The sequence below is a fragment of the Jaculus jaculus genome, chromosome 10, assembly GCF_020740685.1.
Source record: "Jaculus jaculus isolate mJacJac1 chromosome 10, mJacJac1.mat.Y.cur, whole genome shotgun sequence".
NCBI classification, from domain to species: domain Eukaryota; kingdom Metazoa; phylum Chordata; class Mammalia; order Rodentia; family Dipodidae; genus Jaculus; species Jaculus jaculus.
In genome coordinates, this window is record NC_059111.1 from 38,617,206 (window position 1) to 38,634,386 (window position 17,181).

A 17,181-nucleotide genomic window follows, 5' to 3' on the forward strand; every position below is an offset into this window, starting at 1 on the left:
AGACCCGCCGCGTGCACAGACAGTTAGTTAATGGAAAGCTTGTAAATCGGTTTTAAGTGCACCCAGGACGGAGGGGGAGGAAAGTGGAGGTGGGGATGGTGGGGGATGGGGATGGCATGGAGTGCCAGTGAGTGAACGGACTACACATCCTGCCGCTCTGAAACTAAGAACCGCTTTGCTTCGTCCCGTTGTTCTTAATTTAGAAAAAAGTAAATTTATTAAGGAAATCGCACGCCTAGGGAAATCCGAGACCCCAGGCGGCCGCAAGCCGGGGAGCAGCGGCTTCCCTTGGCAGGGAACCAAGCTGCGCCGTCCCCTCCCCCCGCCCCGGCGGCCACCGCTACTACGGCGATCGCCACCTCACGCCGAAGGAATGCTCGAAGTATGCACACGTTCCCAAAGCAGACCTCCTTCGCCGCCGGAGGAGCATACATCACCCGTGGCAGCCTTCCACCTGCTCAGGCGTTTCGTAACGGAGTAAACTGAGAGCCGGGAACAGCCCTCTATTAAGTAGCCCGCGGCGCGGAGTCTCGTCCCACTCGACGAAGGCGAGGCGCCCCAGACGCCGCGGTCCTCGGCCGGCGCGTCCCGCTCCTCCCGGCCTCGACCCGCCGCCGTCCCCGCTCCTCCGGGCCTCGACCCGCCGCCGTCCCCGCTCCTCCCGGCCTCGACCCGCCGCTGTCCCCGCTCCTCCCGGCCTCGTCCCGCCGCCAGGTGCTCCGATCGCAGCGCCATCCGACCCGGCTGCTTCGAGAGGGAAGACACGGTCGCCTCCGCCGCCCCGTCACCGCCACCGCAGGCCAGTCTGGCTCTTGTCACCGTCTCCCAAGTAAGTCTTCCTCAGAGGTAACCCGGGAGCGCCGTGTCCTCCCCGCACCTGGCCGGGAGCCTAGGCGACGCGGGGCGCGGAGTGCAGATGTGCTGGAGACGGGCGGCGGCGCGGAGGGGTATTGGTTTATTTGGGGGCTTGCGGGAGCAGGAGGCACGGCTCCCTCTAAGCCCCTGCAGGACGATGTGCGCGCGCCATGCCTCGCCCCGTTTCCATCCGAGAGGATTTCCTCCACACCAGTTGTCGCTTTCGGTGGGATGTGCACGGGGTTCCGCGGCTGTGGCTACGCCAGGGAGCCCTGCGGGCAGGGGTGGGGGTTTGGGAGCTGGATTAATGGTGCCCCAGACAGAAGTCCGGGAAGGGCGGGCGGAGAGCTCCGCAGTCAGTCGAGGCTGTGCGCGCGCGCGCGTAAGTGCGCGCGCGAGCTCTCAGCCGGCATCTGGTTAAGGGTGCGACTTCTGCTGCTTTTCCAGGCACTCGGGGTGGTAGAACTGTCTAGGGGACTCATTCCTGGCCAACCTTCTGCAGTTTCTGGAGAAAATCGCCTCTCTGTCTCTCCTGAGGGCACTGGTTGAAGTCCTGCCCAGGGTTCATGGGACCATGGGAGGTGGCTTCTCCCGGAATCCTAGACTGGGGAGATCAGGGAGCCTGGCGCGCACAGCTCATTGATAGACCAGGATCTGAACCCCGGGAGACGAACTGGACCCCCATTCCCGTTCTCTGCAATTCTCCTCTCCCCAGTTCATCGCTCTTTGGGATCCCCCCTTCCCCGCAGTGCAGACCAATAAGCCTTCTAAAGAATACTTGGGGAAGGAAGAAAGGAAGCCAGAGCTAAACTCCTCCGTGGCTAAGTGAGATCAAGGTTGCAATGGGTAAGAGAAGAGGTAGGTGACGTAAGGAATAGAGAGGCTCTGCAAGCGCGCGCCTGTGTGTCTTGTTTAACTACACGAGAGTGATGGACCTGGCCTCTTCCAGAGGGTGATGGGGGAGGGGCGAGCTTTCCGGAGAATAGCAGTTCCCATGGCGCCCCCATCTCCAGACTGACTCATTTTCATTCATGAGTGGGAAGTGAGGGAGCCCTTGCTGCCACGTAGGGGCGGCCACTTTCAGACATTTATGTCTGAGAATGCTCAATTAAGTGTTGCTAAGCATTAGATAAATGTTTTGGCTAAAATGGAGGGAGAAAATTTCCTTCTTTTAAACATATATGGACGGAATTCCTGAGGGGCTAAGATGAGTGTGTTCACATTTGAGAGGATTCACTCTTGAGGCCTAGTCAGACAGCCGATAGGTGGCGCTCTAGACCCAGAAAAAAGCACTTTCAATCCTCAAGTTTTGTCTAGCAACACAAATCAATCAATAAAAATAAAAATCTTCACACAGCTTTTCAAGGGTCGATTGTGAGCCTTTAACTTTTCGCGATTGACTTCTGAGTTCCGAAAGTTAAATGCAGGTGAGAGGAGCAATAGGCCAGTCTCACCTCTTGCTTTTTAAATGAATATAAGGGTGGGTTAGAAATGCCATAGTTGTTAATTACCAAGGAAAGGTAGAGCTCTTGCCTAGCACACATGAAGCGCTGCATTAGGCTCCCAGCACCCCATAAACTGGGCATGGTGGGGCACGCCTGTAACCTTATTACTCCGGAGGCAGAGGAAGATCAGAAGCTTAAGGTCAGTCATCCTTGGCTACACAGTAAACTGAGGCCAGCCTGGGCTAGGTGAGACCATATTTCCAAACAATTCCAAAAACAACAGTACAAACAAAAATCCTTGCATCCCCAGAGCCATGCCACAATTTTTTAATTTTTTTTTTATTTTTATTTTTTCATTTTTATTTATTTATTTGAGAGTGACAGAGAGAAAGAGGGAGGGAGGCAGAGAGGGAGGGAAGGAGAGGGAGAGAATGGGCGCGTCAGGGCTTCCAGTCACTGCAAACGAATTCCAGACGTGTGCGCCCCCTTGTGCATCTGGCTAAAGTGTGTCCTGGAGAATCGAGCCTCGAACCCGGGTCCTTAGGCTTCACAGGCAAGCGCTTAACCGCTAAGCCATCTCTCCAGCCCCCCACGCCACAATTTTATCTTGGCTGTTCATACAAAGGAGCTCTGGATAGTTTGGCTCACCTGCTCATCAGACATTTTAAAAAAATGCAATTTACACTCAGGCAAGGAAAACTGATGGAAGGCATTGTGCCGATAATTTGAAAAGGCATAGTTGGAGATTGTCAGTTCATCTGTCAAGGAGACCTCAACCTTTGGTTTGTTTTTGACTTCCCAAGCATGAGGGCCCCTTCCTTTCTTTTTCTTGTTGTGTGGCTTCATCTGTGCGCCTCAAGGTCAATCCTGTTTTGTTTCTCTATGTTTGGCCATAGGCAGCTTCTTAGTTCAGCTCATTGCTAATAGCTTTTGTCTCTAGATTTGACCATTGAATATTTTAGGAGATTCCATTCTGCTGGTTAAAGACCTACTGTGTGTTGGGAAAGATGAATGAGATTCTTTGTCTTTAAGGATTTAATAACCTAGTTACAAATCAGAAATAAACAGTATAGAACATATTCTCTTCTGGAGCACATGTAACTGTAATCTTCCAGGCTGGATGCAAACATCAATTATTCCAGAGAGTTTAAATAACAATACTGGAAGACAGACAAGGTTGTTTTGCTTCTTTTATGGCCTTGTGTCTAAAATGCACAATAAATAAACTTTAGAGTTCTGAACCTCCCCCAACATCTTTGGTAATGTGAAAACAGCATGGTTAGCAGAAAGGTCCAATTTCAGGTGGGCCTTACATATTCCTGTGTAATCCATTTTGGGCCTTAAAAGCATATTTGTAGGCAGGACAAAATAAGGAAAATAGAGTAAAAGAGGTTTATTGTACTTTTCCAAATTACCCAGAGACTAAAAGACAGTTAGTTATCTAAAGAGTTCAGCAGCTAGGAAAAAGCCCAAACAGAGTCCACAGCTGGAAGAGACATTTGCTTGAGTCTGGGATAAAATGACTTCTGAATTATCATCTCGTCATCATCCTAGTGAGATGGAGTCATGTGGAGGCTGGTCAAGCCTTTCAGAGATCAGTGCCCAGGAAACAAGACCCTCTTTACACTCCCATTAATGCCATCATTAACCTTAATTGATGAACTTGACTTTATGGCTCCACAATAGGTCCATTATGCGATGGGCTGGGCTTTGTGGTGATGTTGGCTGCTCTGGGTGGGTCCTGGACCATGTCCAGGCCCCAGTTCTCACCCCATTCCAGGCCTGTTCAGAGTGGGCTCTGATGTGGTCCCTGCTTCCTCCTGCAGATCTCTTCATGAGGCTGTGAGCTCTGAGGCCAGTATGCAGACCAGGATGTCCCCAGTGCTTGCAGCCCTGGGCGTTGCCCTAGTACTGTCTTCCATTGAGGCAGAAGGTAAAAGTTTTTTTCTTTCTTCCTTGGCAAGTGATGCTGCAGAATTTAAGAAAGGGAGGCGGGGAGAAAAAAAATGAAAGAAAAAGAAGAGGAAACCACTTCTTCCCTGCTTCTGTAGCTTCTTCGGCTTCCTCTGCTCTCAGTGCTGTCTCTAGTGGTTCCTCTGCTCTGGGGAAACACCTTCTTCTGAGGTTTGTCCACTTGCCAGCTCTAGGTCCAGCCCTTGTACTCTGCTTAGTCCATTCTGTACAGTGCTGTGTGGCCTCCTTGTGCTTGTCTCTGCGGTGTGCTGTCCACACTGCCACCTCAACGACGCATGCCCAGAGGACCAGACTCCCAGAGGGTGACACTCTACAACAGGACCATGGGGCCAGGGCTCCAGGAGCATTCCAGCACAACTGTCCTTCTCGCTCAGCTGATGACCAACTGGGTCGGGACTGTGACCTTGATGACAACAGGAAATAAAGGACTGCAACAGTGCCAGCTCTGCAGTCTGCGTGTTCTGTGGGGAGCCCAGTTGGCTAGACATTCTGTGGCAGTGGAAGGAGCTGAGGTCACTTGGCCAGGGGAAGGGTTGATAAGCAGAGATCACCCTCTACCCCAGGCTGTGCGTGTGACCTAGGAACTCTGCTGCTGCTGTTTCCTTCGAAGGTCCCCAGGCATGTGGCCCAGAACAGCCCAGCTCAGACATGCTGGCTCTGGGCCAGGGATGCAGACCTGGAGGAGGAGCAAGACACTCCTTCCCTATGCTCTTGCCTTGGCTCAGGGAGACCTGGCCTCCTCTGATCACTTTGCTGAGGTGGCCAAAGGCTCTGTGCTGTGGTTCTACTATGGGCCCATATGGCCTGGCCCTCTGGAAAAGGAAGGGCTTTTATTAGACTTTCAACCTAATTTTATTGTTTCTGTGCCTTTGTTGCTTTAGTGTTTCAGGACCCTCTTGGAAGCCACCTCTATTTAATTACCTCAGACGGCCTTTCCTCAGTTTTCACTGGAGACCTAGAAAACTGAATAATTATTCTGCAAAATAAATGGGTTAATGTTATGAAAGACACTTTAAAAAAAGTCCTTGAAAAAGTTAGGGAGCAAGGTTTCTTTAGGCCATAGCTCTTGACGGGCCAGGAAGGTTGGGAAAGGGAGTTTCATGGGAACTCTGAGCAAGAAATTTGTACTCCAAAACTGCTGCTACAAAGAATTAAGACTAGGAAAAGTAGAGACACTCCAAAATGTATGCATTTTGAAGGTCAATATAATCTTGTCCATACTTAACCTGATGAGTATTTTGTGAATCCAGTGGCCACTCTGAGGGCCTCCTGAAGTCAGTACTCTGATGAGATAGTCTCTTAGTCACCCTTCCTGTGTCTTCATTAGGAAGGAATTCTGTTTGAGGAACTTCTGGAAGCACTACTACTGAAGATATTATTAGATAATACACTGTACTGGCCCATTTGTTGCTCATTAAGCAAATAGCTACTTGTAGGGCTTAGTGGGTAAAGTACCTGCATTACAACATGAAGACCTGAGTTCTATCCTTAGTACCCAAGAAATGCCAGGCAAGTTGGCTGGGCCCATAATTCCATCACTGAGGAATTGGAGACAAGAGGATCCATGAAGCTAGTCTAATCTGACTGGTGAGCTCCATGCCAATGAGATGGTGTTCCTAAGGAAAACACCCACGGTTGTCCTCTGGCCTCCATAGAAATTGTATAGATAGATGCAATCACACCTGCACATGAGTGCACCCACACAGACGCAAACATTCACACACACATGCATTACACACACACACACATTCACACATACATGCATACCACACACAACTAATAAAGATCAATAGGGAAATGGTTTTTGAAAATAAAAGATTTGAAAATTCTTAAGAGTTATGTTTGAAATTAAGTGAAAAAATCAATTCTGAGTTGTATCATGGCTAGTTAGTAACTTTAGTTTAAAAGAATACTAACTTTTCTGATTATTTCCATATGTCTTTGTAAGACTATTTCTTACTTATTTGTGTGTGTGTGAGAGAGAGGGGGTGGGGTGGGGTGGGGTGGGGTGGGGAAAATAGGTACACCAGGGTCTCTTGCCAGTGCAAATGAATTCCAGACACATGGACCTCTTTATGTGTCTTTAGATGGGTACTGGGAAACTGAACCAGAGCTGGCTGGCTTTGTAAGGAAGAAGGCTCCTTTAACCACTGAGCATCTGCCCAGCCCCATAATTCTTATATTTTATCTTAAGCTATGTCTTTCTTGACTCCTACCCCCTTAGGTCAGTATATTTTAATGAGATTCTATTTTATTTTGGCTTTGTTTTCTAGTTTGGCACTGCCAAATAGAAATATGAGTCATAAATGCAAGCCACACATGTAATTTAAAATTTTTCTTGCATTTCTACTAATAAAAAAGAACAGAAAATTAATTTTTACATATATTATTTCAACATGTACTCAGTATAAAATTATTAGTGAGCCATGTTGCATTTTTGTTCTAAAATTTTAAAATTGGTTGTCTATTTTATACTGGTAGCATTTTCACTTTGGACTGGCCATAAGTCAAGTACTTGAGAGTCACTTGGGGCTGGTTGCTCCCTTGCAGGACAGTACATTACTGGTGTTAACTACCAACTAAGTGGCCCCAGGAGCCTGTGAAGGGCTAACAAAATTTGTGGCCAAAGTCATTCTGGAGACATTGGGCTGGGAAACAGATTTTTTTTTTATGAAATCTTTCTGTTGGAGGCATTTCAAAATTTCAACTTGCTCCTGGGTTTGGTACTGTGTCATTTTGGTACGAGCACTGCAGGGGCCATAGTTACTCTTCTTTCTTTTCTATGACTCTCTTAGTTGTTCTGTCATTATATGGCTTCTTCACCATTTCCTAGCCCTTCATGTTTCTGAGTTTCATTCTCTACCCAAAGAGCTAGCCAGAGGGCAAGCACTACCTTTTTTCTATGTTGAAAATATAGAATCTTTTTGATATTAATTAAAATATTTTGGCATTCATTTTTATATTTTTTAAGAAATAGTAGCCCTATCCTGCTCCCATTGTTTTTCTCCTAATTGTATGAAAAATTATATTTCATACTATTGTATTGTGTCATAAAGAAATAAGGGAATTTTTTTTTTTTTGCTTTTAGCAATTATTATTTTTAGCCACAGGATAGAGTTCATTAAGCTTTTTAAAATTCTTGGTTCATACATCATATGTTAATGAGTTTTAGACAGCTTTACTTTGCACTTGAAGGTTATTGGCCCCAACAATTGGGCACCTTTCTAATTAATCGAGTTTGAGATAGACACAAATTATGTGAAATACTAAGCTTTAGTTTTGTAACTCTTTTTTTGCTTGTTTGTTTGTTTTTGTTTTTGTTTTCAAGGTAGGGTCTCACTCTAGCCCAGGCTGACCTGGAATTCACTATGTAAATTCAGGGTGGCCTTGAACTCATGTGATCCATCTACCTCTGCCTCCTAAGTGCTGGGATTAAAGGTGTGTGCCACCACACCCGGCTTTGTAACTCTTATTTATAGTTTATAATAGAAAAAACAATTAGATATTAATTAATTCATAGTGATTTAAAGCTATAGCTTTAGTCTTGGTTAAGAGGCTAATTAATATATAGTTCTATATTTAACATGCTTCAGAAATTTAAAACTCAAGAATTTAGACATCATCTATTCTAGTCTCTTTTTTGCAGATGAGAAAATGTGAGAGCCTGAATACTTGGTCAGCTAATCTTATGTGGCAAGACTCAATGCAGACAAGACCCAAAACTACTAGTTTAGGGCTGGCTTCCTTTTTTTATTTAGAAACTGGTTACCCAGTCAGTTTATGAAAAGAGCACATTTTGTAATGTATATAAATTTATTGATTGCTTATCTGGAATGTTATGGTTCAAACTACTAATTTTTGAAATGAACTTTGATAGTATAGTAAATACCCTTAAATATACACTATTTAAATTAATGTCTCTGAAAGGAATATAACACATTACATTTTGTACCCATTGAAAGGTTTCTACCACTGAATAACAACCTTCTCCATGTTATCATAAATACCAGATTAAGGACCTTAGTAATTCTTAAGGGTGGCATTAAAATTTTTTTTTGTTGTTTGCTTTTATTTATTTATCTGAGAGCAATAGAGAGAGAGGGAGGGAGGGAGGAGGGAGAGCATGGGCTTGCTAGGGCCTCTGGCCACTGCAAACGAACTCTAGATGTGTGTGCCCCTTTGTGCATCTGGCTAACATGGGTCCTGGGGAATTGAGCCTCAAACTGGGGTCCTTAGGCTTCACAGGCAAGTGCTTAACCATTAAGCAATCTCTTTATCCCAAAGGTGATATTTTAATGCGTGATTTTAACTTTATCTGCAGAATATTTTATATAGTCATTGAAACAGTATCCTCTCTGTCATCCATTCATCTACCCACAAGTGTGCTCATTTCTGTATGACTAGTAAATTCTTGGATAGAGATTCCTGTTGGGTGCCTAAATGGAAATAACTATTTTTCTTTATATCATGATGACACACTAGCTTTAAAATTACTTGAATAATATATATATAATCATATATATGTGTATATATATGCATATATATATTTAATATGTCAAATTCTACCTATATCTGAATGGGGGAGGTTTACATACCACATATTTACTACTGACCAGGTATCATTGATTCTTCTAAGAATGGCTTTTTATAGAGCAGGAAAGTATGTATGTTCATATTTTAGCACTCACATAAATGTTGGGTTTTAAAGTTAGTTTTTGATAAAATATTTCTTCCTTTTACACTTAATCTAATGTGGAAGGGACAGACCATAGGATAAAATTATTGTCATTTGTTAGCTGCACATTTCTCCAGTTTTATTTATAAAACAGGGATAATAAGGCCTATGTCTCTGCTTATTATATAGAGCACATCAACATAATATGATATTCCTACAATGTCCTAAATCCTGCCAGTTTGGGTAATAGAAATCTCATTGTCATTTTTTATAACAAAAATATTATTCATAAGTATGAAATTTAACTAATAATCACAAATACTTAAAATTATTGTATCTTCTCCATCAGTACTCAAAGTTTTAAAAACTTTATTTATTTATTTGTTTCTTGAGGTAGAGTCTCACTCTAGGCTGACTTGGACTTCACTGCATAGTCTCAGGCTGGCCTCCAACTCACAGCAGTCCTCCTACCTCTACCTCCCAAGTGCTGCATGTGCCACCATCCCCAGTTTAGTACACAGAGGTTTTGAATCTATATCAAATTGTTATTTATAATTTCAATTACATTTCTCTTTGTTCAGATTCCCATTCTATGAGCCATGGCTATCTGTGGACAGCAGTTGTTTTTCTGAGTTGCCTGGTAGCAGCCTTGTTTTGGGGAATACCTTGCTTCTGACAATGATGGTTGTGAATTATTTTAATGTAAAAGATTTTCAAAATTAACAAAAACATATTTTATATTGATTTCTATTTGGGTCACACACTCATGCCTACTTTATATTTTCATAAAAGAACGCTCAACTAGATGTTGAACGGCAATCCTGAAAAGTTGTACCAAGAAAGGCAGATTAAACTTTATGCTTCACATGAGGTTGGTCATGCTTTGCTGCTTCTGAATCCCAAGTACCACATCTGGGTTTCTATGAGCATCTTAAAATCCTCTAAATTATTAAAGACTTTTCCTCACAGTCAATTTTTCAGTCTATCTGGAATCCTGGTCATTTGGATATCAACAAGGTGGGCCGCTGCTGACCTGCCTGCAGCAGCTTTAACCTAGTGTCCGCTGCTTCAGGCCAATTTCCTTCCAAGGTTGGTGGTACTATTTTCCATGTACTCATTTTTTTTTTAAAAAAAAAGCATGCTCAGGCCAATTGTGTCTGCCTTTGCATTAAATTTGTCCTGAGCCATTGCTAGTGGAACAATATTTTATAATGATATTCTTAATTCCTATTGGCCTATTGACATCTGTTGCATGCTAGTTATAATGAGTGCTGACTTCAGCTAAACCTTACAATGTCATTACAGACAGGAATGTTGAATAATTAAAGTATGCCTGTAGATTAATAATACAGTCACTGCCTGTGTATGGATAGTTAAAAAATAACATTTATTCTTACACTAGTGTGTCCAATAAAATTAAAACCATCTCCTATAGTTAGAAGTAACAATTCATTAAAGCAATTCTTTGCTTGACTTGTTTTATTTTCTTTAAAATGTGCTGTGTTAATGTTACATAAATCATTAATCCTGATTAAATTTTGACTAGAGTCTCAGAGCTATTATTGCATTTCAATTGACCTTTAGAAGAATCAAGAAGGAGATGATAATCTCTTAAAATTCACAGGAATTTTAAGGAATACTTGCAGACTAAAACCTTTCACTAGGAGTGTGGCTAGAAGCCCTCTTCTTTGTTGACTTGGTTGAGGGAGATCATTCTGAATGCTTCAGCCATGCACTGACAGTGAGTCAGCACATGCCACATGAGGAAGCATGAACATTGTAGGGAGAATATCATTATAAAATATTTTGGATACGTCTTTGTGTAGTGACTATTGTACATGGAAGCTTTTGTTCACTGTGGGGAACTAAAAACAAGGCAACATTTCGTTGACACATGCATGATGCTGTACGGTTTTGTATGTAAACTGTGCTTTCTCTTCAGTTATTCGTGTCATCGACTTCTCCAAGTTTTTATATGCAGTCATGTCTTTCAGTTGCTGATCTTTCCTCACTGTTTTCTTCAAGTTCTGTAAATAATTGTCCATAAATAGACATTGATGTCTTCTTTCCATAATTAACCATTGTTTTGTAAAAGGCCATACTGGCATTTTATCTTAAAATGCTATTTCTAGTATGGAATAGACCTGCTACAAAGGAAATAACAGTGTTGGTTTACACCATAGAAGCACAACAAGTTGGTGTAAACAGGCAAAATATTAGTTTATGAGCATTTATATCTCCTTATATACTTATAAATTATTAATATCTCATTTTCAATATTTGTTTATATATTAATTCAAATATACATTTAAATGTATATTTCCTTGTGAAACACATCTAATTTCCCATGAGTTCTTCCTATTATACATTTTAAACCACTATCAAATATTGAGATTTATCAAACAATAATTAATAAAAAGGCAACAATGCAGAGAATGAACCAAAATTATCATTGATTTCTTCCCACATAAATAAAAGTATTATATCAGTGTTCTGAATTAACTTCTGTGGTTGTAAGCAGGTTGTAATTGGCATGCTTGTTCAAAATGCACTCAGCATGTATTGAATTTCCTTTAATTGTTATGTGAATTGTTTGCATATGTGGTTATTTCATGTGACTTCATTGTACTTGTATCCAGATATGTTTCTATTATGCTTGATTTTGCTGCCATTCTTGAATGACCTAGCAACTCAAGAATCAAGCGTTGTGTGCTGTCTCCTATAATATGTATGCTTCCTCATGCTTTGTCACATCTTGTCAGCTTTTAATTTTATTCTTATCCAACAAGATATCTTTTATATTTGTTGGAAACAAATTTATGCAAAGACAACTTTAGTAAGCTTTGCTCAACATAATTCTTCATTAATCATATCCCATTTTGTGACAATGAAAAGTGTAACTGACATCAACTCTCTTCTTTACAGTTGACCCACCTTCCGACTTGAATTTTAAAATTATAGATGAAAATACTGTTCATATGTCATGGGAGAGACCAGCTGATCCAATTGTGGGTTATAAAATAACAGTGGACTCTACAACAGGTAAATGTCAACATGTTGGGGTTTTAGGACAGAGACTTCCAAGATGATACAATTCACTGTCCTACTAACCTCCCAACTCATCATGAGGAAGGCACAAGTTATCAAGTCAGAGGGCTTTGGCCAATGTCACCAGGTATTTTGTGGAATAAGGGCTACAGATTTCTATCCCAGTACAACTGCTGTTTTTGTGGTGGTGGACTTTATCAACATGGTTTGCTGTGCTAAGCTTCTCTTATTAAAAAGTGACATACATGGTCTGAATATTGCTTGCGGTCTTTGATTTTATAAAATAGTATTCTAATTACTTGACTTTCTTCTTAAAGCACTTAATATTTTCTATCTTTTTAAGTTGTTTTTTAAAATTTTTATTAATTTATTTGAGAGAGCGAGAGGGAGAGAGGGAGGGAAGGAGAAAGAGAGAAAGAGAGAGAGAGAGAGAGAGAGAGAGAGGATAAATGGGCATGCCAGGGCCTCCAGCCACTGCAAACGAATCCCAGATGTGTGTGGCCCCTTGTGCATTTGGCTTACATGGGTCCTGGGGAATCAAGCCTTGAACCAGGGTCCTTAGGATCCACAGGCAAGCGCTTAACTGCTAAGTCATCTTTCCAGCCCTATTTTCTATATTTAACGTACCAAGTGATAGAGTAACTTGTTAGGTTTTGTCCAGTGTCCTACATATTTTAAGACTCAAGAAACTTTAGGGATAATGTTGAGTGACAATGATATTAAACGTGAATTAACTTGGCTAGAGGGATTCTGTAGATCCTTGAAAATCAAATCAAATCAAATCAAATCAAAACAAATCAAATCAAAGCAAAGCAAAGCAAAGCAAAGCTTGTTTAGGTAATTTTAATGTGCTATCTAAAGAGGTAGCAATGCTACTAAAGTGTGGAGAGCCAATCTCTATTGTTTCACTTTTTGTTCTTAATGGAACGGGAAAACAACCACTTTCATTGTCTAAGTGGTATGCAGTCTTCATTGACTGAGAGTAAAAATGATAATGTCAATACTGCTGAGCATGAGAGCTGTATTTACTTATCTTTAAGCTTTAAGAATAGCAGTGGTTTAAAATGCTTACTCATCAGGGAGCTTTCTTTTTTAAATATATTCTAAGAATTGAAAGAGTAAATGATTTATTTTTTCCTCTTTGAATCTTTATTTTCTTCAAAAATATTTACATTGAATGAATTCATTTATTCCAAAGCATATTGCAAAAACAATTCAAATAGGTTACAGTTAATCAAGATTGAAAATTATTGGCTTCTAATGTTCATAAAGCTGGCACCAGGAGTACCCAGCCCAGTGGGTCATCAATGTCTTGATGTCTTCTTGGTTTCACATGTGTCATGTGTAAACCAAGAGTTTTTCTTAGGATTGTGTTATATATGCTACCTTTTCTGGCTATGTCTTATAAGAATTTATTATAATTAAAACATTAACAGACATTTAGTCACAGGAGCTTCTGGGTTTCTTTTTAAACTTAAAAAATTATTTATTTATTTGAGAGAGATAGAGAAAGAGGCAGAGAGAGAGAGAGAGAATGGGCACACCAGAGCCTCCAGCCACTGCAAATGAGCTCCAGACATGTGCATCTGGCTAATGCGGGTCCTGGGGAATTGAACAGAAGTCTTTTTGGCTTTGCAGGCAAATGCCTTAACCGCTAAACCATCTCTCCAGCCTACTCCTGGGTTTTTTGGATTGAGCTGAGGATTAATAGAGCCTGGAGGGAAGTACTTTGTCATGATAGAAGTAAACACTCAGTGAACTGTATCTTGAAATGTGTGATACCTAACTAAGTCAGTTCAAAAGATCATTATTACTCATTAGGGTATGCACTTATTTGAATATGGAAGACATTATTTCCATACAAACTGCTCTCAGTAGTTGGATTCTAATTCCATTCCTTCTTTCTCTCTCTACTCTCATGCAACATATAATGTAAAGTTAAATTATGTTCTTTTTATATCTAATTTATATTTTTGTTATTTACTGTTAATCTTCAAAAACAATGAGAGTGTTTGGTTTGATATTGTGGCATACATTAATTTAGTAGAATTTTGAGCCCTTAAGAGGATTGACTACAGTTGCTAAATAAAGGCAATGTCAGCACATTTATTGAATTTCTAGAATACAAGGTCTTAGTTTTTTTTAAAGTTAAAAATAATGTTTGGATGTCCTCAAACAGTGCATATATTAAACATTTCAGATCTGAGGTAAATTTGGGAATTGTAACATATTGGTTGTGTCATTGTGGAACAAAGGTCTTGTTCTCAATTTTTTCCTTTTTTATATTTCCAGACGGGCCCACTAAAGAATTTACCCTTGCAGCTAGTACCACTGAAACTTTATTATCAGATCTTATACCTGAAATAGAGTATGTGGTGACTATAACTTCATATGATGAAGTAGAAGAAAGTGTACCAGTTATAGGCCAATTAACAAGTAAGTGCATGTACAAATTTTATGTACTTCTATATATTTCCTATTTTGCAGATGATTTTTTAGCTCTAGATTTAAGTTTTTTTATATAGTTAATTTATATCAGAACTAATTATTCTTTCTTTGATCCTAGTTATTAGTGGATATGGATAATTTATTCCTAGTTTTACACTTTGGTCTCCATGAGAAATGTTCTTAATGAAAATTATTTAAATATTAAAATTTCAAGGAAATAAAGTCTTGGAAATATCTCTGCAATATTACTAAAATAATTTATTTGCCAGGAAATTCATTTTTTCATGTGTATGTATATGTATGCAATTTATATATTTATATATGTGTGGGCATAAAGCATGTGTGTGTGTGTGTGTGTATGTGTGTGTGTAGGCCAGAGGCTGATGCTAGGGGTCTTCCCGGTTGCTCTCCACTTTTTTCTTTGAGGCAGAATCTCTCATTGAATATTACCAATTTGATAATTTGATGAGACTAGCTAGCCAGTGACCTTACCTCCTCAGCACTGGGATTACTGGCACATGCCACCATGTCTGGCATTTTACATGGGTGCTGGGGAACTGAACTCAGGTCCCCATGCTTCTGCAGCAAGCATTTTATCAGCACTGACTGATCTCCCTAGCTCCTTGCAAGGGAATTCATATTTGGAAATCTGATTAGCTGGATATAACCAAACATTTGAAATACAATATCAAAGAATAATACATTTCTTCTGATTTTATGAACTATTTGTTTGGTGTCATTTCCTTTGGTAATAATGTAACTTTGATTCAGTTCAAACAGGAGGCCCCACAAAGCCAGGGGAGAAGAAACCTGGAAAAACAGAGATACAAAGTGAGTGTTTATACTTTTGCTTGGCCTTGAAGAAATCATAAATGTAAAGTACAGTAGATGTTCTAATTATATACAATGCCTGATCCTATTCCCTATATTGGTTTCTATAAGTTTTCTCTAGAAGACATACAGAGAATGTAAGAGAACTGCATGACTGATTAGTTATAACTCCTAAGTTCTGACCCTCTAGTCAGTTTTCATTCTAAGACAGCAGATGGTACTGACAAGTCTTTGGGAAATGACAGGCTAGAGAAATGTCTTCAGTATTTGAAACTATTTGGCACCATAAAAATGCATTTCTAAGTCAACTGTGTAGTAAACTTATCTTCAGGGCATTTAAAGCCTCTCCAGTGATGATGTCAGTCTTTCCATCCCTTTCCAGGGTCTCTGCAATAAATCTCCAAGAATTTGGTATATCTGTAATCAGATGAAAACAATTTTAGTTAGTCCAGGTTTTGATATTTATCTCTTTCTTTGATGTTGTCTTGTTGGCATACTAGGATGGACTGTTAAGGAGTTTCTTGTACTTCTGATTTTGCCACTTTGTAAGTTAGATTTATCACTCAGAAAGATAATAAAAAGATTATAAATAAGAAAGTCTCTTTATCTGGAACTATTCCCTGCAGGTCCTTGTTTATGATTCACCAAGTGTCTATGAATCTGAAGTGTTTATAGTTGGCAGTTACAATGCCATCAATATTTATTATAAATCAAAGTATTGTGTTAAATATGAATTTTAATGTACAGAAGTTGGCCTGTTAAATAGTGTGCAAAAATTATTTAAGCATGCAACTTGTATTTTCATTGTAATTGTATTAGCTTGCAAAATTTTCCAGGACCCTTTCCTGCTCTTCTTAGCCAAATACTTCTTTTATTATCTACCAACTAACTGCAAGGAAAAAACATCTTCAGAAAATCTACTCAGTGTTGTCTTACAAATACAGACTCATGAAAATTAACCTGCACCCTCCTTTACAGACAGAAGGAAAGATGACATATTCAGTTGTAAAAGTATTTTAGTTCTTTAAGGATTCCACATGGAGTTTTCACTTTGAGTTAAAATTATTATTTCTCCCTTTTTGTGTAGCATTGGAGGTCTTATTCTAACAATATACTCAAATGTGAGAATATTAATAGTAAAGACAAGATATTTTGGTGACTTTTGTATGATTTTATGCATATTTTCATTTGTATCAGAAGCTATTAACCCTGTAAATATCCCTACTAAAAACTGGATACATTTATATTTAAAAATCTTATAGAATATTGGAAAAACTTGTTCTTTTCTTAAACTCAACTGCATTTTCTTGAATACCACAGCAATTATTCTATATTTCTCTGTTGCCAATAAGAACATTTTCTTGACATTTCTTTTGTATGTATCCCAGATGTCATAGTAATTTTTAATGGAGAGAAGAATAAAGATATGGTTTAGAAAAACAGGTTAAAAGTACAAATACTTGGATTGTATTCTCTTGGAATTATCTATTTCTTTCTGCAGATACTCTCTTATATAGCATTTTTTATTAGTTTTAGACACACTTAATATAGAAACAACACATATTGGTACCATCCCTCCCCTCATCCCTGCCCTCCTTCTGAAGGGGCTCTCCTCATTGGGGTCACAACATAGCAATTTAAAAAAAGTTCTTTTTTTATTTTTTCAAGGTAGGGTTTCGCTCTAGCCCAGTCTAACCTAAATTTACTATGTGATCTTAGGGTGGCCTTGAACTCAGATCAGTCCTCCTACTTCTGCCTCTCAAGTGCTGGGATTAAAGGCATGTGTCACCACACCTGGCCTCTTATATAGTAATTTAAAAACATGTAATTCCACAAATGCATCTTGATGAAGGCATTCAAAATGCTTCTATATATGATGATAAAATTTGATATTATTTTGTGCAT

At 39.9% G+C, this 17,181-nt stretch overlaps 1 protein-coding gene across 4 annotated transcripts in view; it reads left to right on the forward strand.

Moving 5' to 3' along the window:
- Nucleotides 1-691: 691 nt before the first annotated feature.
- Nucleotides 692-17,181, forward strand: part of Col12a1 (collagen type XII alpha 1 chain) — a 124,160-nt gene continuing 107,670 nt past the window's right edge. For 2 of the 4 annotated variants that reach the window (XM_004660403.2, XM_045161056.1), the window contains exons 1-5: nucleotides 692-829; nucleotides 4,127-4,233; nucleotides 11,875-11,991; nucleotides 14,290-14,433; nucleotides 15,217-15,276. In XM_004660403.2, the coding sequence (XP_004660460.1) occupies nucleotides 4,161-4,233; nucleotides 11,875-11,991; nucleotides 14,290-14,433; nucleotides 15,217-15,276 (394 nt within the window). In that variant the 5' untranslated portion in view covers nucleotides 692-829; nucleotides 4,127-4,160. Of the gene's footprint in view, nucleotides 830-1,693; nucleotides 1,714-4,126; nucleotides 4,234-11,874; nucleotides 11,992-14,289; nucleotides 14,434-15,216; nucleotides 15,277-17,181 lie in introns of those variants that run through there. The other 2 variants (XM_045161055.1, XM_045161057.1) reach the window with 2 other exon arrangements.